This window comes from Sinocyclocheilus anshuiensis, unplaced genomic scaffold (assembly GCF_001515605.1).
Source record: "Sinocyclocheilus anshuiensis isolate Anshui unplaced genomic scaffold, SAMN03320099.WGS_v1.1 scaffold609, whole genome shotgun sequence".
NCBI classification, from domain to species: Eukaryota; Metazoa; Chordata; class Actinopteri; order Cypriniformes; family Cyprinidae; genus Sinocyclocheilus; species Sinocyclocheilus anshuiensis.
Genome location: NW_015541011.1, coordinates 54,031 through 79,494, shown reverse-complemented (window position 1 = coordinate 79,494; position 25,464 = coordinate 54,031). Strand labels below are relative to the sequence as shown.

The window sequence follows — 25,464 nt, the reverse complement described above, 5'->3', positions numbered from 1 at the left end:
AATTGAATCGCGATTTGTTTAGCATCTCAACCGATTTGAATCGTCACATATTTGAATCGATTTTCAGCCGGCTCGCGGTTAATCGTTATAGATCCCTAATTATCACGGTTATAAGTATTATCACGGTATTTTTTAAAATGTGCTGGAGATGTTAAAAAAGTACTGACACATAAAGATGTAACGGTATGAAAATTATCACGATTATAGTGACCAAAATTATCACCGTTATCGGTATTATCACTGATAATATCGGTATTGTTAAAATGTGCTGGAGATGTTAAAAAAGAACCGACACATAAATCGCTTCACCAAGTTTTATATTTAAAAATCAACAAACAACAAATAAAATGACTTTGTTTAAATAATCACTAAAACAATAACATTACCAATGATGTTCGGATTTTAAATGACAACTTGACTTGCAACAGTTTAATAGCATGTTGAAATATCTAATGTAAATGTACAAATAAAGCTTTGAAAAAGTTTCATAAAAACCTCACGTCAAAATGATAATTGATTAATAAATGATTATATGTATTTTATCTGCTCCATAAATAATTCTAGATAACTTATCTGAATTGTTTAAATGTGTAGAATCCACATAAGCTTGTTTTTCATCAACCGGTCAAAATTTACAGCAGGGCATGCAAATTCGGTCCGTTTTTGGCCAGACAGAAACTGCACACAGGCTGAATGTAAATATAGTCTCAGTAAATCCACTCGCTGACAGCAGGTGGCGCTTGGAAAAACTGAATTAGAGCTGTTTGCCGTAACCTCTGTGGACAAAGCAGTATTGCGAGTAAGAACACTTTCTTTAGGTATTACATGGAGCGAAAATGAAAACAAAATGCCATCGAATCGTTTCTGAAGACAGTCAGAACCTTCAGAGGTACATTCCTATAATTAATTAATTCATATATTAATTTGTATAATTCCCTTAGCACTCCCAGCTTTTCCGCCTTGTTTTCACTTAAAACGAAACTACTCTGCGTGCTGTGCGCACGTGAGACTTGTTACTTAAAACTGTGCTTTATGCTAAACCGTATTTATTTATCGTGAGGTGTTCAAATCGCAGTAATCTAATACGGTTTTAATGATAATTAAAAGATGAAGCGGTAATACTAACTGTGGGGAATTTTATCACGATTTATCGTCAAACCGGTAATCGTTACATCCATAATACACACTCATCTCTAACCTAAACCTCAGGTATGAATCTTTCTAAACTGGCTCTGCAAACTATTGGTGACAGCAGAGCAGACAGTGCTGGCTGCATTGTGAGGGGGTTTTTGATCACTTGCTTGTCTTCAAGCATCTCTGAACTTCACTGTGCAGCTCCACCCACCACACCAATTCAAGAGCATGACTCATAAAGCTGTCGGGGCATGATATCACTGCTAAAAAGTAGCTTCACATCTAAAAAAAAAAAAATTCCAGCGGATTTACTAGACTGTGGACAGGTCAAAATATATAAAAAATGTCTGTTGATGATACGCCTGCAGTCAGCACTTTTCTGTGCTCGGATATAATGAAATGTCATATGTCAAGAATGCTTCCCAGTGTGGCAATTTGATTACAATGGTTAAGACCCCACTTCATGGGAAACTGGAAATTCAGCTTTTCAAAAATGAATTATTTTTATTTTTACAATCTCCATTACAAAAACCTTCAAAATGATGTTTGATTTGTTGGAATCGACCAAAAAATTACTGAGCTGCACCCGTTTGAAGGTGATCAGAGTCAGCAAAGTCAGTTTTGAGAAAAATCGGGTTATAGTTTTCTGAAGGTTCCAAAGCAAAATCACCTAGCAACATTGCATATTTTCCTGCACTTCTTTTCTTAATAATAATTACTATATTAATAATCACAACATAGGCCTAGCTATTTTTCATTTTATCTTTGTTATAAAAAATTAGAACAAAGATGCAAATAAACAGTAGAACAAATATAATATAATAAAGAAAAAAATAGGCTAATCACTTGTGTATTCATTACAAATAAACTGATTATTAAAACTACAAAAGCAGTTCAATCAAGAGCAGTGAGTGATTCACTCTTTTCTTTTATTGTTAGATTAGTATTAATGAGACAGACGGCCTATATATTAAGACCTACTGTAATGCACGGATCTAATATAATGTTACACATCAGATGATTTTCCCCAACAGTTAAGCAAATGTTCACTTAAGACATTACAGATTATGTTTGCCTAAATACTTGCCAAGACAGATATTTTGAAGTACTGTGATTCTGTGTATATGTGAATATCAGGATTGCGTGCTGTCTGAGAGATTTGGATGTGTCAGTCAGCGGAATCGTTTTGTTTATATCAGCATGGGTTTGAACATCACATTTCACTGGTTCAGACTCATGCCATTGAGAATTTCCTATGAATATTCACAAAGCTTTAATGCTGCGCTTTACAGCTATACCAAACTTGTGCTGAGGGGAAGCAGTCATTAAGAAGCAAGCAGAGGAAAATGGTACAGCTCTCAGAAAATATACAAATAAAGATAATTTTAGATGTTTAATTACTATTTGGAGCATTCGGATCGCTGGATTTTTTTGCCTGTAGCCCAAAATGAGCTTGTGCGCATTCCAACTCATTTTGCCAGCATGGGTCACAAATAGTTCTTTGAAGAATTGTTCACTCAGAGGTTCATATGGCATCACTGTGAATGGAAGTGTTTATGGAACAGCCAAGGCAATGAAATACCTGCAAATAAACACAGTGAATGTATGTATGTGCCACTCTGTGGGGGTTAAACTGATATAATAGGGTGTGTGTGTGTGAGAGTGACCCTATGATTCTACAGCTCTGTCAATATGCCAGGCTTAGAACCTCAGGCCAAGTAGCCTGAAACTGTTCACAGCTGCTACAGGAGACCAAATGTCATTGGTGGAGACTCCTGCCGATGGAAATAACACAATTATTGATGGCTGAGGTGAGGACCATGAAAACCTGCCTCAAGAGGAATATTGTGTTTTTCATGCTTTTCTTGCAAGATTTCCCATTTTATTATAGGTTCGAAGTACCCAAAGAGCAGCCTAAATGATTGGCTCAATAGAGAAACCAAAGGTTTCAGAAACTTAAAGGTGCAGTAGGAGATCCCACCCACATCCCACCCTCCCTGCAATCTCCGTCCAAAGCCACGCCCCTGAACGCATATACGCTCACAGACCAGAATACCAGAGACAACATTACTACAATAGGCTACATCAGCGGTTCCCAATTCCAGTCCTCGCACTGGATGTGAAGACGTGTGAGTGTGATGTTTGTGAAGACGCTGCGCAGCGCAAATCCATGAATGAATGTTCTGAAGTGAAGTAAACTTAAACGGATTTCCCCTGCTCAGAGAGTAGGGAGCAATGAACACTGTGTAGGGATATCGATCGGAACACAGTTCATGCACGTAGCCCACTTCTAACAAGCTTATCTGAATCGGGTGTGTTAACTAAGCGAGACATGCAAAATATGCAGAGCTGGGGGGCGCAAGGACAGGAATTGGGAACCGCTGGGCTACATCATGTGTCATTCACCGGTGAGAAAACTTAAAAAGTACTACAATACCAGGAAGGAAGATCGGGTTGTTGATGTTCGTCTGCTATTCTCGCTCTGTCTGCAAAGCGTACGTGAACGCGCTGATAACGTATCCTGTCTGCGCGAACAGGGTGCGCAGAGGTATTCTAATACATACGTTGACAGACAGGTAGGAAAGCCAATTAAAACGCTCGGACCGAGCGTTTTGATTGAACGAACATTTCTTGGTCCTACGCCTTCCACAGAATATATAAATACAGACAAATACATTTCGACCACTTAACCTAACATGTTCCTGTGGCTCAGTGGTAGAGCATTGCGTTAGCAGGGCAAAAGATTGTGGGTTTGATTCCCAGGGAACACACATACTGGCAAAAAATGTATAGCCTGAATGCACTGTAAGTCGCTGTGGATAAAAGTGTCTGCTAAATGCATAAATTATTTATTATTTAACTTAATGATTGCTATCGTGATGTGAAGAGACTTTCAACCAGCATAACAAAAAATGTTTCTGAAGACAATCACCTATTGCACCTTTAACAGTTGTACTTTCTTAGTCTAGTGCTATTTTAGGCTGTCTTGCTTTAATTTCACAAGCTGTGAAAGACATTAGGCCATGACACATGAGGTGTGCATGTGCTTTCCTCTCTCCCGAAGGGAAATTGTGAATGGCCAGGTTCACTTTACTGTATTGTTCACACAAGAGTGTTAGAAAGTGCCCTTGATTGGCACCTATTATCCTTTGCCTGATATTTAGGAGATATTTTAGGATATTTTAAGAGAAAGCCTGACATGAAAGGGATGTCATTAAATATATATGAATGCTAATTTTAGACTATAATAAGACTTAACCTTGTAATGAGGCAACAGAGAGTGAGGAACCGCTTGTTCATGTGCCGAAGCAGTATGGTCTACACTTTAAGGTTTTTAAACTTTTATTTTCAGAACTTTCAAACCAGCTTTATTAAACCAACATTCAAAGTTTTTTCTTGATAAGCTTTGCTTAGTTAAAATTAGAGTTAAACTGTATACATTTCTTTGATTTTCAGTTCATTTTAATTTACCTTCCTTGCATTCAAATTCAAATTACAATTCTGTATCCTTTTTGCTGCCACAATTTGAATTCAATTCAAATTTAGGACAGTTTTATTTTAAGTGATTCTCAATTCAGTTTTGAATGGCACACAGTTCTGTCAATATATAGTTTTGAAAAAAATTCAAATTCAACTTCATATATTTTTACGAAGTATCTAAATTTCTGAATCTGCCGTAAACTCCAGCACTATTGGAAACAGCTTTTGATATTGTAGTTTTCTGAAACGGATACATTTTTTCTTAAATCATTTGCTTAAAGTTCAGCAAGTGTTTGATAATCTCACATATTGCTCCACATTCAGTCCCAAGGCCCCCTTTTTCAAGCTTGCCTAAATTCAGTCACAGTGAGTTGTGTCAATGGACAGGCAACGAGGAGTTGGCAAGAACCTGAAGAGTTCCTGCTCTATCATATGTTGTGCCCTTGAGCAAGTCACTTGACCCACAGTTGCTCCTGTGGTTGGTGTGCTGGGAGTTACTCCAGATGAATGTGCGATTTGCTTGATGACAAGGAACGAGTAAGTAGAGTTCTCTGAAGTGCTTTTATGGCTCGAGGGCCGTGTTGACGATATCAGGATGTGCAGCCAATGGTCTTCAACATCCTGCTAGTGTAGTGTCAGTTTCTGTGCTTTGAGGTGATCCGGTGTCATTTGTTGTTTACATGAGCAGCTGAATTTCGTTGGTCGAAAGATCAGCCATATGCTGGGATGGACAAGATGTTTGAGTGGCTTTTTCTTCACACTTTCATCACATTAGCACGAACAGAGGCTTAATGAGCTGTCAGCAAGCTGCTGCCACTCAGGGGGCCAACCTCTTCTGAAGGTCTCGTGTGTGCGCTCGTCCTGCCGTCCTCCGCTTGGCGAAGGGTGAAATGGCTTAAGACAGAGTATTATTATTATGGCACTAACCATTGCAAACAAAACTGAATCATCTCCTCTGCAAATGTTTTGATTTCAAGGCCATCTGTCTCTGCGTGCTTGGAGCGCAAATGACATGGGCTCCGCTGGTGGTTCTTCACACACCCACTCAGAGTGAGCAGACTAGTCTTACATATAATATCAATAAGCATGATCCTTTAATCTCTCAATGCCTAAAGCCTAAAACCCTGAAGAGTATTTTTGAGCCTTGGGTTCCCTTCGGAGTTTCTAGAATAGTGTTTTTTGATTTATTAGTAAAATAAGGTCCGTGGTTAACATTTAGGATATTGCCTTTCATGCAGTGTGTAATGTAGCTGTATGTGAATTATCTTCAAAGTTGGAAAGCTGAAAGTGCACGATAAATAGTTATTGTCTCCCAAAAGAAAGAATCGACTCTGAACAGCATGAACGAGTCGTCAGTAATTGGAATCCCGCTTCAGTGACGGCTACACATCACAGGGTAACATTTGCATAATGCCCGCCTATGTTCTACGTTGGCTGGCCGCAAACAACTTGACCTGCCCTAAAACACTTTAGCTTGTTTGTGTGGTTAACGTCATGTCGAGAAGATGCTGTGTCCTACACTGCCACCTACAGCTGGCTCCACTGAATTACAGCCTGTAAGTATGATAAAGTAATAGATGTTCAAAATACCGAGCTATGGCAATGGGGCGTATCGTTTCTGACACGCGCTTCGTAGACCGATCACAACAGACTAGGCCATCTGACCAATCAGAGCAGAGTAGGCTCACGGAAAGGAGGGATTTAGAGAGACTGAATCTTAAAACTGCTTCAAACTAATCGTTTGAGAACAGTTGGAAAATGAGGTGATATTAAATGCATGTTTTGAGAAAACTAAAGTTTTTTTTGACCTTGCATACATGTAAACCTATTGTAGGAGATTATCAAAACAATATTAGGAACCTTGAAAATGGCATAATAGGGGCACTTTAATTCAGGAAAAATGATTTCAGAACAAAGGGTACTGAAAAAGTGGATGGACACTTGTTGAGTTATAGTACTTTTTTTTTGTTTAAAATCACTACATTACAGAATGTGTGGTAACAGGTCACAGATAGAATGTTCAACAGGAATTTACTCTTCTAAACAGTAACTTGCTAGTATAATTTCTTTTTTTTATTTATTATGATCCCTTTACAGTATTTTTCTTTAATAAATTTGTCCCACAACAAATATCAGTTTAAGTTTTCCAACTAATTTAGAATGAGCCAGCTAAGTTAAGGCATTTAGCCGTTTCAAAATTCACATGTGAGGTACAACTGTACATAACTGACTCGAGTGAACCACAGACCTAATTTTACTCACAAACCAAAAAAACCTCCATTCTAAAACCTACAATAAATTCCCAAGGGAGCCCATACTGAATTAGCCTCCTGAGTTAGTCTACAAATTGGCATCAAACTGTGGCCCATCACATAGGGTCTGTTAGTCAAAGTAAGAAAGACATCTTAATGACTCTCTTGAGTAATGCTGGAGGGTTGTTTCCTGCCTGCAGTGGTATGAATCACAGTAGTGTCTATGTTTATTATATAAAAGTCCAATTAAGAGGTCAGCGTGTTTATTTGTATGCTTATTTCAGTGTTAAATATAGCTTGTGTGTATGCATGCCTCCTTTGAAATGTTTTTTTTTTTGTCTGTGGTGTTATGTGCTTGTTCATGTCTTGAAAATGCATGTAGGCCTATTGTTTGGTCAGACTGAGATCCATTAGTTATCAGATAAAATTTCAAATGTCACAGAGATATTGTGGCAGTGTCCTGTCTGGTGTCATTGTTGGCAGAGATTGGGAAAGTATTTATTTATTTTTTTCCATACTAGTCTTTTTTACAGTGCTGGCAGGTTGTCATTTTCTGAAAATTGTGGACGGATGTATGACTTTCTGAGGTCTAATGTCATCGTGTCTCTAGGGACATACTGCTGGTCTGTTGATTAAACCAAACTGCAGCTTCTGTATTATTTATCAGCCAAAGGGGAGACATCTAATGTCAGTGGATGATCTTATACAAGACCTGATGACTGACTGCTAGAGACTCTGCTGGATTTGTTAGCACGTCCATCTCCTGTGAGTTTAGCTCAGTGTGATGTGGATCGACTTTGCATAAGATCTCAATTGATTTTGTTTTTGTCATTGTACAAAGATAGCTTCACGCAGGCAGCTGAGGAACAATGCGTTCTTCTGGGAGTGAGAAATGAATCAGTGCACAACTAATAGCTGAGGGCATGTGCTAAATGTAACACAGATGGTGCTGAGATAATCAGCTACTACATTTACATAATAACAAATAATTCAAAATAAGTTGCAATTTCCTACATTCCTTTCTTGAAGTAGATGTATGTTAATTTAACCTCACTGTTATATGATTGTTAAGGCTGAAAAAAACAACAACTGAAAACAAATTATTTAAATGACGTTCAGTTCTATTAGCGGTTATTGGCAGGTGAATGGAACACTAAAATACTCTAATTCTCGAAAGAATGACTCTTTTTGAGTCACTCTTCTATTAAATTGGTCTAAAAGTTCATCTTTAAAGTTAATCAAAAGTAATCTTTAGCAAATCTCAAAATTATTATCCATTTTTCATACTCTGTTTAATGTTGTAATGCCTTTTAAAATGATTAAAAAAACATCTACTGTACATTTAATATTTTAAAATGTTTTTATAAAAATAGTTTTTATTAGTGTTTAATATTTCATTTATTGGGCAAAATGTAATTTTAATCTTCGTATTTAACTTATCATTCAAACTACCCACCAACTACTTTTGTTTGTTTGTTTGCTTTTTAATTTATTTTAATTTATTTAAAAATGTTCTTGTATTATTTATCTGCTGGTGTATTAAGTGATGTAATCACAATCAGAGATTTTCCCCACAAGAGACATATTTGAGATGCACGCCAGTATCCGCTGTAAATGTCAGTTGGTCTCGACTGACCACTTGTGATCTGATTACCCAAAGTGAATGTAAACAGGGCCTTCGAGAATAAAAAACCATCCAGCATCTTAGAAAACAGTGTGAGTTTCAATGTAGAGAACAATCAGAAGCTCAACACATAATTTATAGCTAAATAAGGAATTGATGCAGTTGCATTATCCAGCTGGTTTTGATATCTCATCTCATTTTAATTTTAATTATTAATTTATTGTTTACTTTCTGCCTGTAAAATGTTTTGTTGTGCAGGTGTACCAACACAATGTAGTGCCACTTAGTCTCTCTTAGTTGTATTTCTGTGTACATATAGGTTGTGTTTGCTGCTGAGCTCTGCCGAGGGAGCCAATGTCTCAGCTCGGTGCATCAACTTAGCGTTCCACTTTTTTGGCCTGTCACTCAAAGTAAGCTCTTGTGACAGACCATGAAATGGAGTAAATTGACAAGTGCAGGAAAGCTTCAGAACCCATCATGACTGTCCTCCTGACACAGCAGCTGTGGGAAATGCAGGACCAGGTAGAAGGAAACACCCGTCAGTTCATCAATGCTGCTGTCCTTTTCATGGCCGCTGCACTATATGATTGTGAAATCAGTGCAAGTTATGATTACATCATTTATAAAATTCATGCTTTCTTCATTAGCAATGATTGCTGAAACTGGAAGTTGCGTCATAGTAATCAAGAGACTGTAGCTTTATATAGGGTAACCTTGTGCAAATGTGTTCCACCACCCTAATAATGGCTTATTATTAGCTGCTCTGCTGTAGTAAGGCTTAAAATTCATGTCTAAAAATGGGGTAAATTACCCCCTTACATACCTCATATAAGCAGGGTTTTATTTACAATTATACATGCAAAATTGCATAACTATTTTGGTAAACTCAGAAAAAAAGGTACAGAACTGTCACTCACACTTTATGTATTAACATGTACTTTTAAAGTATTAATGTGCACCGTCGAGGTATTAATATGTACCATTTAGGGGTAAATATGGTACAAAGATCTACTTTTTAGCTTTTGTACCTTAGGGTAACGCCCCAGTGACAGCTTTGTGCCTTACTTATGAGAGTGTACAACAGAGCTTTGAGCATAAAACTAAACATTTAAATATCATCTACTGAGACATATGGAGTTACAACTGATAATTATGTGCATTTTATGTAAGGAGTCTGCTTCTACTAAAGATAACTGATTTACAATCTAATTTCATATGAGTTCATATACATTTCATATCAGGATTTCATATAGATATCAGCAACTGCACCAAATTTCAAATTTTTTGCACATTTTGAATATAAACTGCATATTCTGCTATATCATGCTCTATGAGCCATAAAAGCCTGATGTATCAAATATGATACTTGTTTTAAGGCTCAATGAGCTGTTCCATTCGAAAAAATAAAAATATACATATATATATATATAGAGAGAGAGAGATTATACAGTTAAGCATCATGTTTTCAAGTGGTCTGTCTCTTCCCCTGATTCTGTCTCTGCTAACATTTAAGTTGTTGTTGTTCTTGGTAGAGAGTTGCCTCCAAAATTGACCTTTAAAAATTGAGTGCAAAGATATTTGATTCCACAGGTCTAGTCTCTGTAGTTATGTTGAAAGTAGTTGGTTTAAATTTCACAGAATGCATTGAAAGTGGAGGCAGATATAATCCTGAGAAAGTAGTCATCACTGCTAAATCAGTTATTGGCATAATCATAATATATAAAGAATCCATATGTATATAAATATTTAGTCAAGTTAACCATAACAAACAAAACCATAAGTGACTGATGCTCTTGTACGTATAATGGATGGATGCATAGAGAGAGATGGAGATGAGAGCTTGAACAGGTGTGGAGTTTGTTTTAAGTAGGTCTCTTCAGCAGCTGCACTAGCTGTGCAAGTTTATTCAGTCCAAGAGAGTGGCATGGCAAGCCGAGACGTTTGCAGTGTAAATACAGAGTAAAATATGCTTTTGGTGTGTCAAATTGAAATATTCATTGCATGCCATTAGTTGATAAATGTCCAGGACTGTAACTTTAGCACAGAACTGTAAACTGAGCACATCATTATTTATATTAATCCACTTGTATATTTTTAACCAAAATGTTTATTTACATTTCATCCAGCCGTCCATCTTTAACAGAAGTCCAGCAATTAAATCTCTTGCTTTACTGAGAGAAATTCATGCTCTGTAGCAGTAACCATACAAGGAGCTCTTCAGTGCTGATACTAAGAAACATGATCTGAAGCACCAGTTTCATAACATTAGAAGATCCTTTTGTGTAATTTCAATGAGGTCAAATGCGTTTTCTTCTATTTTCCTGTTGAACTGAAAAGCAGCTTGACTTTAGTATGGCATCAGGTTTAATAACTCCTGTCCCTGCTTGTGTTTGTCCAGCAGCTGGTTAGCATCAAGAGGAGATTCCTTGCTGTGTTTATGCCCTCTTGTCACAGGCTGTCAATTAGAGACCTGTTCACTTTAGCCTGCAGCTTATTCGCCCTTTTCTCACAGCATTCCCTGCCTTAGTGAAAAGAACGAAATGATGGCATCAATTACCTGATGGACTCTGACACAAATAGGGTGTAATCTGACGATAATTTATAGCAATGGTTTTCAACATGGTTTTGCTCAGATTTTACGTTGGACAATCAGTGGCGAGTTGACCAGCTGTAACACGTTGCCAGAGTTGCAATTGTTAACAAAAACGGCTTTAAAATAACACATTGAAATTGTATTAATGTGAGTATCAGCCGTATTACCAAGTGTATAATGAATTTGCACCAAAATACCATGAAGTTTAATTGTGAGGTAACAGACATGGAAAAATTAAAATGTTATGCTTTTAAGATCCTCTAAAAAGAAGTAGGAACTAATGAAAAATATATTATATAAATAATATTACAGATATTAAAAATGTTATTTTGCCAAAAAGTTTTTGTTGTTATAGCATCGACCAGCAGCAACCTTGTCAACTCTGCTGTCCTGACGCTAGTGGTTGGAAATGTCCAGACCTCCAGCATGGGCTTGTAATCTTAACTACAAATCATTTCAGCCGTAATGTTAATGGAGAACACAAGCTCACCGAGCAATGCGAGAGATGCATTTGCAACACTAAACACCCACATCAGCGGCACGACTACGACAGATGCTTTCAGGAAATAAAAGCACCATGCCTTGTCTCAGTGTTAAGGACTAATGGACCAGCAACAGTTCATCAGGTTGTAGCCAGGGCCGTCCTTAGCTGATGCGGGGCCCGGTGCGAGGTAGGGTGCGGGGCCCCTCTCGGTCCGTTTGCCACGGGGACCCCTCAAGCGCGGGGCTCCGTGCGGCTGCACCAGTTGCACCCCTAAGGACGGCCCTGCAAGAACACCAGACAGGTTCCAATGGTTCTAGTCTGTTTTCAGGAGAAATGCATGAATGAGAGCTTTGACATGGAGGATTGTTGCTCTGAGCTGCACCACAGGTGGGGGATGGGTCCGTTCGCGATCGCGTTCCGGGGGGGGGCCCGTTCGCAGTTGCATTTTTAAGAAATTTCATATTTAAGATATGTGTTTATGCGTAATATTTGTTTCCAATACCTTAAAGGGGTCATCAGATGCTCATTTTGCACAAGTTGATATGATTCTTTAGTGTCTTAATTAAAAGTCTATAACATACTTTGGTTAAAATTTCTCAATGTTAGTGTAAAAAAACACCTTTTTAAACCTGTCAAAATCAGCTCTGTTTTATCAAACCATTATAGTCCATGTAGCTTTAAATGTTAATGAGCTCTGCTGGCCCCGCCCCTCTCTTCCGAGCTGCTCTCAGAGAGACTGTTTACTTTAGCCGCATTCATCGTGAAACTTGCTAATTAGCGCATTAATTAGGAAAGGTGATTTGCAAAGATTCATAAAAAACACTTATACTCACTTCTTCTGTAGATGAGGCTGGATCACGAATGATTCGAGCAAACATAGATGCATTTAGGCTTGTCGGGAGTGCCGCATTCACTTCAAAGCGAAAGTAACGTTAATCATCTGCGTCTTCAGCAGCTCAGATGTCGGGAGTAAATGACGATTGCTATATTCATTATTACATCCAACAATAAAGCACCTCAATCGTTTAATCGGAGACATCTTGTCTTCCTCTGCACCAGAGTCAACACAATGGCGGACTGATGACAGCTCACTCAGGGTGGGTCTAAGGTAAGACACCAGTCCAGTCTGTGCTGAAACACTACTGTCAATCAACTATCGTGGGAGGGGCCTGTACAGAACTACGTCATTCTGACAGGAATCTCAGAACAGCCTGGTTTGAGAAAGGGGATTTTAAAATAGGGATTTAAAAAAAAAACACTGGGTGGATTTTTTTCATTATAGGATGGATGTGTACACACACTTCCAACATACATTTATGTTCAAACAACTTGAAAAGTAAATTTTGCATCTGATGACCCCTTTAAAGAAATAACTTGAAGGTAGGTAGGTGTGTGTGTGAATTAGTAACATAACATGAAGAGAGAGCGAGAAAACTAAATCAATTGCAATCATTTACTTTTATGACTGTACAGTAGGGCTGAACGATTAATTGCATTTGCGATAATATCGCGATATGAAAAAACGAGATTTTTCAATCGCAGAGGCTGTGATTACAACCGGTCACGTGACACGCGAGAGTAAAGAGGTGTGTTCGACTTGAAGATCGATTGGTGGAGACATCAAAGTATGGCGAGAGAAAGTATAAGGAGACGTCCGCTCTCTTATAGCTCTCGCCATACTTTGATGACACACACTGATCGGTCTAAGCAGCGCTGCTTCAAGTCGAACACATCTAAGCAGTCTTCAGAGGAAGCATCAAGTTGGCACTCTACAGTGTTGCCAAGTCCGCGGTTTGGGGAACCCCTCCATAAAACGTGTATTTTACTCCCTGGAACGCGATTTTTACTGGTGGACCCCCCTCAAAATGCGATTGGGCTAGTATTAGTATTGCAGGGGGGGTGCGGGCCAAAGAAATAAAACATTAAACAGCCAAATGATGTAACTTAGAATGGGAGATGGATCGGTTTGTGAAAGGGAAGAGAAAAGCCATAGATGAAGTCACACAGACCCAGGCAGGTGCTGGTCATTCAAAAGCTAAATGCAGAAAATATGACGAGGCATATCTTGCTCTCAGCTTCACTCACCGTGTCTATACCGGACGCTACAGTTGTCTTGTCGTGCCGCAAACGCTCTACACTGGACGCGACAAAGCGACCGTTGCAAATAATTTTAACTTTGTGTCAGTACGTCATAAATAGAACAAGGCATCAGTTTAATGTCGGGTTTTGTCGTGTCGCGCCGCATCTAGTGTAGACAGCCTCACTGATTATAATGGGTTCTACTGTATTTTGCCTGCTCGCGTCCGGTGTAGACACAGTGTTTAATGTCGTTGGTCAGGAGGACAGCCTGTGTGTGTCCTATGCCTTGGCGGACAGCATGAAACCCACAATAAATAAATAAATAGCCTAAATAACAGTGAGAATAATAATAATAAGTTATTCTCTCTATGCTATATTTAAATGTTTCAAGTGATGCAGGTGTTTTTTTCCCTGTAGGTTTTTAAAATAAAATGCATAAATTTTTCATAATGTTTAGTGAAATTATTTCATATAGGCCTGGCCTACAGAAAAGAACACTTGTTTAATCTATCTAATATTGTGTTGGTCATACTATACAATGATTTATAGCTTGTCTTTGTTGAATAATACAGAACATAAATAGCTTAAAAAAATAATTGCATATTAAATCGCAATATTGGTAAAAAAAAAAAAAAATCGCAATTAGATTTTCCAAAATCGTTCAGCCCTAAATGGCACTTGTTTTATTGTTTTAGACATATTTATAAGATGCAAGGGCTGTGGAAGATTATTTGACTCAGAATTACACAAGCAATTATATATAACACCACAGGGATAATTAATGCTAATGATGATTGCGTACTACTTTCATTCATTCAACTTGACTGGCAGTTCTAATATTGTTTGTAATTTATTTATAACAAGAGTTCTCCAAGATTATTGATGAAGCTGTCTATGGCGTGAGTACAATTCCTCTCAGATCATGCTCTACCACGATTATTTCTATTGACATATTCAGACTAGGGGTTGTATACATATTTAATATCCCCAACACACAGATGCTAAGGAGAAATTATTTTGTCCTTCAGCTGAATTTCTTTCATTCACTCACACAAGCTCACACTTGTCTGTTTTTCCCACAGTAGCTGTCACAAAGCAAGGCCAGACACAACAGGTAAGTGCAAAACAGGTTGGTTTATTGACTGGGTAAGTGGATGACTGGAATCGGTGAGTTAAAGGCAGGTGAATGTCAACACAGTGAGTGGTTCCAGCCGACGATGTAACCCAGGAAATGCACCGTGGGGCGATGGAATTCGCATTTCTCCAGCTTCAAGAAGAGATGGTGTAAACAGAGCTTCTGTAGGACCTGCTGAACGTGTTGGCGACGGTCGGCCACGTTCCAGGAGTAAATTAGTATATCGTCAATATAGACTATCACAGAGCGGTGGAGGAACTCCTGGAACACCTCGTTCATGAACCCCTGGAAGACCGACGGGGCGTTGGCTAGCCCATACGGCATGACAAGGTACTCATAGTGGCCAGATGGTGTAATGAATGCCGTCTTCCACTCGTCGCCCTCCCGGATTCGAACGAGGTTGTAAGCACTTCGCAGGTCCAGCTTGGGATCGTGGGAGGAACAGCAGGTAATTCGTTCTAGGAGAATTTGGCAGAGAGAGTCCAGAGTAGTTCGTAGGAGTGAACGGTAGACCTGACAGTGAGTGACTGTGCTGTGTGTGTATTTGTAGTGTGGCTTGATTGGTGACAGCAGGTGCGGGTGATCAGAACTCAGGTGACTGTGATCGGGTAATTATCCTGGATGGTGACTAAAGTGACTGTGATGAATCCCTGACAGTAGCAATGTGTTGCTGTTTTAAAAAATCTATTAATATTTTATTCCCCCTTATAAACTCCCAACCTAAGGCTGAAGTCTTCTTGAAGTGTCTGGATGCCTTTGTGGAAACATAGGCTTGGGATTTTTGTAATGAACAATGAAGTCTTTGCTTCTTCCTTCCATATGTCATTAGCTTCAAAATTCTTTACACAGTAGCCGCATTTTTAAATTTCATTACATGGAGCCTTCAACTCGACAAAACATGGCAATAAAACTCACACATGGCCGCGAGATCTTTAAATTGCGTCAAAGGTGTGATTTGACCACCAAAAGGGTAACAATGGGGTGAGACGTCAAGATGAACAGAGCCTCATCACAGAATATATACTTTCAATAATGAGGGAGGGTGCCAAATGCGCAATCTGTGGGGTTGCTAGGCAACTGCATCAGCATCACTCCAGCAGCCTCGTGTCAAGAAACGCATTGGAACCATGCTTTTGCATGGCTTCGCCTGGCTCATGTATGTGATTTGCAGCACATTGATTGAAGAATGCCCCATTGCCTGCCTCTTATGGCAAAGTCACCCACAGGCTGAATCGCTCAGTAAAGGAAGTAATGATTCACAGGCATCACGAGTTCAGCACAGTTGGCAGCATTAGTGTGATTATTGTTTTGGATTCAAAGTCTTCATTCGCAATGTATCACTCCCAAGGTGACAGATGAGCCTGTTTCACGATTCTGTTGCCCTTTGCCTGTAGTATGTAACGCTATCAGTTATTAGCAGCTCAGCGTTTAGAAGCAGTGCAGTGTCTTGCTGTGTGATCATTCGTTAGTAATCAGTAAGCAGAGGTGGAAAGTAACAAACTACATTTACTCGCGTTACTGTAATTGAGTAGTTTTTTTTGTGTACTTCTACTTTTTAAAGTAATTTTTAAAATCTGTAATTTTACTTTTACTTAAGTATATTTTGTTTTAAGTATTGTACTTCGCTACATTTTAAAACACATTAATGAAAAAAAAATCGCTCCCTGGAAACGACTGCAGTAAATAATGAGTAGGAGAGCAAACTGGCGCTAAAATCACAAGAAAGATGCAGACGTACAAGACTAGGCGTTATGGCGCAGACCCAGCTGAAACCGAAACCCCGTCGTATTCTGTTGAAGTTGAACTCGAAGGAAATGAAGTGAAACCCTGGCCATATTTAAGCTCTATTATGCAGTGTAAGCTGTGTTTGCCTATAGGGAGACCAAACTAGCAGCTTATAAAATCTCGACATCAACCCTTTGCCAGCATGTATAGGTAAGGTAAATACTTGCATCGTTGCATTGGTGGTTAAAATGAAGCTTTGACAGTTTAGCAAAAGGTTTTGCACAAATTAGCCAAAAAGACAGTGGTGCAAGGTGTGCGATATACAGTATATCGTCTGCGATAATATCGTAATTGTTGTTTTAACGATGTGCGATTTGACTATCAGTATTTTGCCAAAAACCAAACAAAACACTCCTACAGAGTGCCGTGAAGTCTAGTAACGTTAGATTAGACTAGTGCGCGCGCATTTAGAGTGCATTCTTTCACTGCGTGATTCAGTCTGTTAAAATGAATTTAGAATGATCACAAAATTGAAGATATAGGGGCAGAAAATTTATATATTCAATATAATCAATATTAAACGAATATTCGTGGAACTTGACCAAAAATCAGCATGATTACATATAGATTTCTTTACAACAGTTCAATAAACAAGAAGTTAATTAAGAGACTTGTGTTTTAGACATCATGTCCCCTGTTTTTGCTCTATTTCCACAACAAAAATAATTCCAAACACAGCCACCAAAGCACAGTTTTGTGTCTCTGAGCAACATGAAGGTGTTTTGTTCCTGAATGAATCAACCGTTTAAATGATTGAATTAAATGGTTCAATCGCAATGACTCACTTATTAACAGTGACAAACCTACTGGCGGTTTTAATTTCACATGTAAAGTATTTTGATTTTTTTTTTTAATATAATTTCAAATGAGTATTCAACATTTTATGTCATATATCAAAACATTATTTCTGCATTTGTAACTGCAGGTTAAATGCATTCATGTCCTGCATTATACAGTGTGTAATCTAAATGCCACTACAGATGAAGCTTCTGTGCTTCCTCTGCATTGCAAAGATGAATTTTGTTGATAATGATTTGTGATAAGTAATTTTTACTCTGAGTAAATTTTAAATGAGCTACTTTTTACTTTTATTTTTACTTGAGTAGATTTTTAGACTGGTACTTTTACTTGTATTAAGTCAAATTTCATTAATGTAATGGTACTTTTACTTGAGTAGAATATTTTCGTACTCTTTCCACCTCTGTCAGTAGGACATGATCAAACTGTGAACTGCTCACTAAAGTTGCTGCTGACGGCAGCAGAGCACACGAATAAAAGAGAATCTGTGCTCATTAATTTAGATTTACAGGCCTAGCAGATTATACATTTATATACTTATAAATATGGCAGTGCAAAGCTACCACTCTTCTTACCAGGATTTAGCACCAACCTTTTCATCTCATTTGAATTTTTTTTCTGTCCAGTTTTCCTGTGTATTATGATTAGCCTGATATCAATAATAATTCTTTGTTGCTTGATAATTACGCAAAGATTGATGTTTTGACTCATTTTGGAACTATTTTTGTTGGCAGAGAAAAAAAAATGCATGAAATATAAAAATATAAATATTTATTTAAATGCAAGAGTGCACTTATTTGATCAAAATCTCAGTAAAAAAGTAATATTGTGAAATATTATTACAATTTAAAATATCTGTTGTCTGTTTTAATATATTTTACAATGTAATTTATTCATGTGATGGCAAAGCTGAATTTGTCGAATGTCGAAAACATTTGTGCAACTTAATGTTTTTGTGGAAACCATTTTTTTCTGATCCATTAGATCAGAGTAATGTCTTGAACATCCATTGTTTGAAATATAATTTTTTTTGTAAAAAATTTCACATTTCACATGATCAAATTAATGCATCCTTGCTGAATAAAAATATGAATTTCTTAAAATAAAAATCTTCGAATGACCCTAAACTTTTAAACGCCAGTGTATATCAATTATATATTTATACTTATTTACTGTGTATAAAGTTTTAAACAGACGGTCTTATGCAGACTGCTTAGACCGCTCTGATTCATCGATTTATTATACACAGCATTTAAATGACATTTTATACTTTTAAATTAGTAGTCTGTTTATCCATGAACTGTTGATTTTGGTTGGTTCACTTCGTCAGTCTTAGAGTGGCCAAAAATGATTGCAATGTGTTGCAGTGCTTGATTCATTCATTAATTTCATGCATTTTTGTATAATTTAATTAAAAATGTTTTGATTTAAAAATCTGCTTGTCTAATTACAGCTTTATTAAAACTGAAATTAATACTACTTCACTTTTTTGTAGACTACTACATCTTGCCGTTTGAAGAGCTCATTGATGATGCTGTCCTTTTAAAGTCTGCCCTTCTTTTTTGTTCTTGCAGCTTTCTGAACTTCTCCCGGCTCAGTAGTGCTAGAGCCTCAGACGTATTTCATCCTCTTCCTCATCGATTGTGACTCTGAACTTCTCTCTCCCTCTGCTGAGGGAGCACCTACCGTCTGTACTTCTGCTGTCCAGTACACCAAAGCAGGTGACTTCAGCACACACACTGAAAGACAGTCCTTTTATACTCACAGGTGCCCTGGACCTTTTTCGTTCACCTGAGAGATCATATTCCTGCAGGCCAAGCAGTAAATGCTATAGCACTGTCTACTTCTGACATTCAAATGTCCTTTTTCCAATAAGACTACACTTGTGTCCGAGGAACCAGCCTATTTGAAGTCCTCGCATGTCACAATTCTGAGAAGTAATGTCCAAATAACAGGAACTTACAAAGACAAAAGAAATAAGGCCACAGTTGCTAGATATAAAGTTGCAGTGGCTTGTGTCTACATGTCAGGGCATTCAGATCCAAGTTCTCTCATAGAAGCTTGTCCCAGTTTGACTGGAAATGTGCAACTTAGGAGCTTGTCAAGACTGATTTTGTCTCATGTGATGTCTTTTGAGAACAAAATATAATTGGTTCCCTTGAGAAATCCGCTGCCTCACTAGGGGTTCACTGGTATGTCAGGACAGCCTGGTGCCCTTGAAGATTGTACATGGTAAAGATCTTGTCCCATTAGAATAAGTAGAAGAATGAGAACTCCATTCCCAATGCACAGGAGTGTGTGTGGCCACACAAACCGTACATGTGTGAACATGTAGTGACAAATCAGATCTGATCTTGCTCCCGCAACTCCTCTTCTCCTCTGTAGACTTTTGGAATGGCTGCTAAACCTCATCCACCTCTGATGAAGAAACACAGTCAGACCGATCTGGTGAGTCGTCTCAAGACACGCAAGATCCTGGGCGTCGGTGGAGAGGATGATGATGGAGAAGTGCATAGGTCGAAGGTCAGTCTTTGTATCTTGCATTATTATGTCCTTATTAATTTCCTCTCCCAAGTTCCATGCGACTTGCATACCAACTTACACACGCATGTTAATGTTTTGCATTCAGTTCTTGCAGAGAAATGGATGTTCATATTGTCAGTGTGTGATATGAACTGTACAAAAACACACAATGCAGTCTTTTGCTTATCTGATGCGCTTCCTTGGTTGTTGCACTTTGATGGAAGCTCATTTAGACATTTAGCCTTTTTAAAATTTTTGTGTTCTTTTTATATGTGGCCTGATTTTATTTTGGGTTCATTTTACCTGTTACTTTTTGAGTAGTATGTTGCCATTAGTCGGGTTTTACAAAATTCCTGTCCAAAAGTCCAAAATTATCACTTGCCAAATGGCCTTGTTGAATAAATAAAATTTTACTTGCCAGTAGATGGTAAGATTATAATACATGGCTGTGTCAGATTGTAAGAACAACCTGACTGTTGCTAATGTAAGTGATATGCAACATTTAAAGCAGACAGCAAGACAAACTGTCCACTAAAGATTTAGTGACCTGTAATTTTTGAAACACATATGCAAGAAAAATATAGCTGGTTTTCCAAGTAAAAACCGCCAAATAGTACAGAGTCTAGCGACACACAGCGACAAAGTAATTAATAAATAAAAAATATTCCAAAATAAAAAAAAAAAACACTGTAAAGATTGTATAATATTGCAAATATTGTAAGATAAATTATCCCAAAGCAAAATGTTCAATTATTTTGGGATCCAAATAAGGGATATTATAATCTAAAAATGAAAATTGTCATAATTTAGTGACCCTCATGTCATTAAAAATCTGTATGACAAAAGATATTCTGAAGAATGTTTTCAATGGTGTCCAGAGCAACACTGTATTCCACTGGCTTTTGTATGGAGCAAAAAAAAAAACATTTAAAAAATATCTTTAATGTTTCACAGAAGAAAGCTTTACAGGCCTGGAACGACATGAGGGTGAATAAATGATGACAGAATTTTCATTTATGACTGTAGTATTCCTTTAACAGAGCATTTTTGTTTATCATCTCATCGGTCTCTTTTGTTAAGGTGCATTTATACCACTTTTTGTTGGTAATTAGATTAGTAGTTAAGATGGAGCACCTTAACACCGAGTCACATCCCTCCAATGACAGATATACAGTAGATTTCTGTTGCTTTCATTTCCCTGCATTGCAAATGTTTTCCTTCACGCATGTGCCGGTTCTTGTTGAAGGAGCAGGCAGTCACACAGGCCGGATTATTCCCTCCAAAACAGCATTGTTTATTTCTTCCTCTTCCTGCCTTCTCTCTGCTCTGTTCATGCTAAATGCGTCTCACGCTCATGATTCAGGTCTGCTTCCTGGAGAAGGGTCTGTTCCTGTGAAAACCACGCGTTCTAGAATGACTGTACAGATGCGTGATTCAGTAATGACACAGCAGCCAGAGGCCAAACTCACATTCAAGCAGATGCACATGTCAGAACACATGCACAATGACATGATACACACCTAGTGAAGTGCTGTTTTTATGTGTGCATGGCCTTTTGGTGCAAATGACCCGCAAAGCATTTGAATGGAAGTTGCATTTGCATCAGCATTTGTTTTGACTGTGGTAGAAAGAGACAGAGCCAGTGTAAATATGTGGTAATACATGCACTGATCTCTCTATGTCCTTTTGCAATGTTTTGATATCCTCAAAAGTGCAATTTTTGTTTACATAACTTCCACACAAGTCGACCTGGGCTTTGGTAATAACTCCCATGAGATCACTCTCATTGCTATGCCTGGCTTTTATCTTCTGCGATCAGAGTCTGACCTGCAGTAGCCTCTAATCAGGATGTCGGTAATCGCTGAGAATTTTTTGCAGAGGCCAAAGCTGCCAGCAAATTGAAATATTTGCGCTCTTTTAGAGCTCAGAAAGGTCTCGGCTGCTTACACTGTTCAAATAAGATGGCCGTCACAAAACCAACCACCAGATAAAATGCAATTTGCAGTTAGCCAGTTGGTAAAGTATGCTTTCGAGCCGGAAATCTTTACTGCTGTGAATCCTAATGAAATATGACAGCTCTAAAATTAAAACTGGATTGGATTTAATTTAGGTTGATCTAGGATTGCTTGATTATGGCAAAAATCATAATCACGATTATTTTGATCAATATTGTAATCACGATTATTTAACGTGATTATGAGTGGGCCAAAACTTTATTTGAGTGATTTATATAAAGATAGCAATATATATTAAATATATTTTCTGTAAATAAGGTTGCTATGACATCTACATTTTAGAGACCAGTGTAAATTCACAATTCTCGATACCACAGCAGAATTATAATATTAGTAAAAAAAAAAAAGTCCTCAAAAATTATTGAAAATAATTTAATAATAATTAGAAAAAGGAAAAATAATAAGAAAGAAAGGAGGAAGAAAGGAAAGAAAGAAATTTTAAAAATCATACAATGATCTGCTCTCTATGGATTCTCTCTGCAACACAAAGCAGATACAAACTATAGTGTTTTCCATGTCAAGAGGCTGTTTACTGTTTAATGTTTTGTTGTTAATGCAAGGAATTTCTTTCCTTCCCAGGTTTGGGTTATTCCCCGTCCATTTATTCACGTTCTGTCAAGTTCACTGGTTTCTCATTGGTATATCTGTCTGAAATACCTAATTTTTTATTTATAGAGATCTTGATTTTGAGGTCAAGCTCGAAAAATGTAAAATTGGTGTCTAAAGTTTGTGGCGACTCATGAAAATCCTTGTATATTTCATTCTTTTCTAATTTAGTTTTTAATTTAATATTTCATTATAAATTATATCAGCATCAGCATAACAATTTGAGTGAAAAGTTGAATTAACAAGAATTTCAAAGTGTCTTGGCATTTGGTTTTGTCCATTTAGCTTTAAAGGGTTAGTTCACCTAAAAAATGAATATTAGGCTGCGTTTTACTCACCCCCGAGGCATCCTAGGTGTATATGACTTTCAGACGAATCCAGTCGGAGATATATTAAAATTTAGGGATGCTCCGATCGATCGGCCGGAATGAAATAAATTATTTGGCGCCACAGTCATGTCATCGCTGGTGTGGAAATGCTATGACGTTTCGAGAAACAATGACCTCATACGTCATCCGCCCGGAACTGCTTCCGTTTACAACAGTGAGCGCAAGCTAGATTAAAGTGATTATTACGTTTTGAATATGGATATTATTCTTTCAAAAACGCATCGATTCGCTACAGAAGGCCTTTGTTGTTGTGTTTTTACGGATGGGCGCTTTTTATTTAACTTCTTTTGGACTGAAGCAATGCAAAACACCCGCTGACTGCAATGATAGAGCTTGAAAGATCAAAGAGAATTTTTGCTATAACTCTGACTGGATTAGTCTGAAAGAAGAAAGTCATATACACCTAGGATGCCTCGGGGGTGAGTAAAACGCAGCCTAATTTTCATTTTTGGGTGAACTAACCCTTTAATGACAGCAGCACTTGAGTGTGAACTCCAACTTGTGCCAAACTTGGACCCAGTTGTTCAACAAGTTTAATCTGGATCACAGTGATCTGGATTTGTAAATCCCTTGTTTTGCTGTCCAGGATTTCATGCACTTTTTTCCCAAGGCAACATTGGATTGGATCACCCTGATCCAGATACACACTTTTGCAGATTACAAAATCCAGATTACCAGTGCTCTGAATTGGATTTCATGTATAGCTACTAGCTATGTCAAGACGAACAGGAACAGACAAACATCCCCTTCTATTTACTTTTAAAAAGTCAGATCCCTCATCTGATCCACAACAATTAAATAAAAACAAATATGCATTCAACAACAGATGCAGTTTTTAGAAAATATATTTGACTGGTTCATCTCGTGTATTTGTAATTAATATACAATAATAAAAACAGTTATTCTTTTTTTTGACTGGGAGAGTGACTTTTTTTTTAACTTTACTGTGCTGAAAGGTAGCTTAAAGTGTATGTACTTTATCACTGTAGCAAATCAAATGCAAAATATAAACATGATTCAAGCGACAGTGAGTCGTGCGCTTCACACTAGAGTTTACAGTACGTTAAAGTACGTTAGACATCATTTAGTCGCCCAGAGTGAAGATTTATTCGCATATGCGAGTGATTTACTCGCAATGTAGAGGGTTGCCATCTGTGCAATGATCAGTGTCACAATGGCTCAATGTTTTTTTTTACACAATGTCACAAAAGCAGTTCAGAATCTGAAATATTTCAAATTCATTTAACTTTCATTTGCTTTTAAATGTTTCAGAATTCTTAAACTCTTAAAAAATGACACTTGCATCCCACTCTGTGTATTATGTTAGATTTATTCATTGGGTTTTATAGCTGCCTGCCTATTTTTTACATTCTTGTCTTGTCATGCAGAAATCTGATTTTACTCTCTGCTCTTTCAGCACTCTTCACACTCTCAACCGTAAAATGAGCCTGTCTGTCTGCTCTTTGAAAGAGGTTGTGGGATTGTGTTGTCATTTCATTAACTTGAACAGTCCCTCAGCAGAGGATGAGTTGAAATACATGCTGTGTGGCAGTAGGAGGCGGCAGTATTGGATGTAACGAAAAAAATCCCTATGATGTCTCTTGTTTACTTTTGGTGCTATTGGAAGTTGTGGTGATTGTCTGGGCAGCTCTGGGCATCTGCATTCTGGCAGTCACCAAATCTAATTTATTTTCGAGCACATTAGCACATCCTAGTATGAAGCCCAGCAGCAGCATCTGCTGTATCACTGTGGCAGGGTCTACAGGGACATGCACAATCGCAGCCCTCATGGTGTGAGTTCTCTCTTTATCTCTTCATGCTTATTTTCCCACCTCTCTGCCTCCATTCTGTCTCTTACACTGGTTTTCTCTTTCTTATTTCCCTGTTGTGCTTCCATTTTGTTTCTTTTTACAGTCTTTTTAAGGAAATCCATGCAGATGCTCTGACACTGTGGTAGTCTGCCACAGTAAGTGGGATTCTGGAGGTGTGGCATTTTATCTGCATTCACCGAGCACCCACTGAGAATAAATGAAACATAATTTCCTGCTCATATCAGTCACAGCATTTACAATGTCATCAGTCAGCAAACCTCAAATTAAAATGCTTCTTCCTTGCACAGATTTATAGAATAGCAATCAATCATGTGACTCTGGGGTGCTGGTCTACTAACCTCTATCTTAAAGCGGTCCTATTATGCGTTTTCACTTTTTCAACTTTAGTTAGTCTGTAATGTTGCTGTTTGAGCATAAAAAAGATCTGCAAAGTTACAAAGCTCAAAGTCCACTTCAAAAGGAGATATTTTATTTAACAGATTTTTCAAAAACTACAGCGAATGACTCGTTTGTACTACAACGCATATTTTCCAGGATTTGTGATATCACAAATACCGACGAATGGGACGAGACCTGGTTGAGCTGCACTAGAGAAGGCAACGAGTGTTATCACTATGTCGGAGACACGCTAGCTTTCCCAAGGCAGACGAACTTAGAGTGGTTACAATCATCCGGTTTTAAATCGCGCTCAAATTGAGTTGATTTTGACGCAATATTTACACTGAAGCTCGCAGG

General features: G+C 37.9%; 1 protein-coding gene across 2 annotated transcripts in view; it reads left to right on the top strand.

Annotated features, from left to right (window-relative positions):
• The window catches only part of LOC107690346 (tumor protein p53-inducible protein 11-like), a 68,350-nt gene that overhangs the window by 35,225 nt on the left and 7,661 nt on the right, over positions 1-25,464 (top strand). Inside the window, exons 1-3 of one of the 2 annotated variants that reach the window (XM_016488647.1) lie at positions 7,566-7,631; positions 18,939-19,085; positions 19,750-19,887. In XM_016488647.1, coding sequence (XP_016344133.1) covers positions 19,759-19,887 — 129 coding nt within the window. In that variant the 5' untranslated portion in view covers positions 7,566-7,631; positions 18,939-19,085; positions 19,750-19,758. Of the gene's footprint in view, positions 1-7,565; positions 7,632-18,938; positions 19,086-19,749; positions 19,888-25,464 lie in introns of those variants that run through there. The other variant, XM_016488646.1, reaches the window with a different exon arrangement.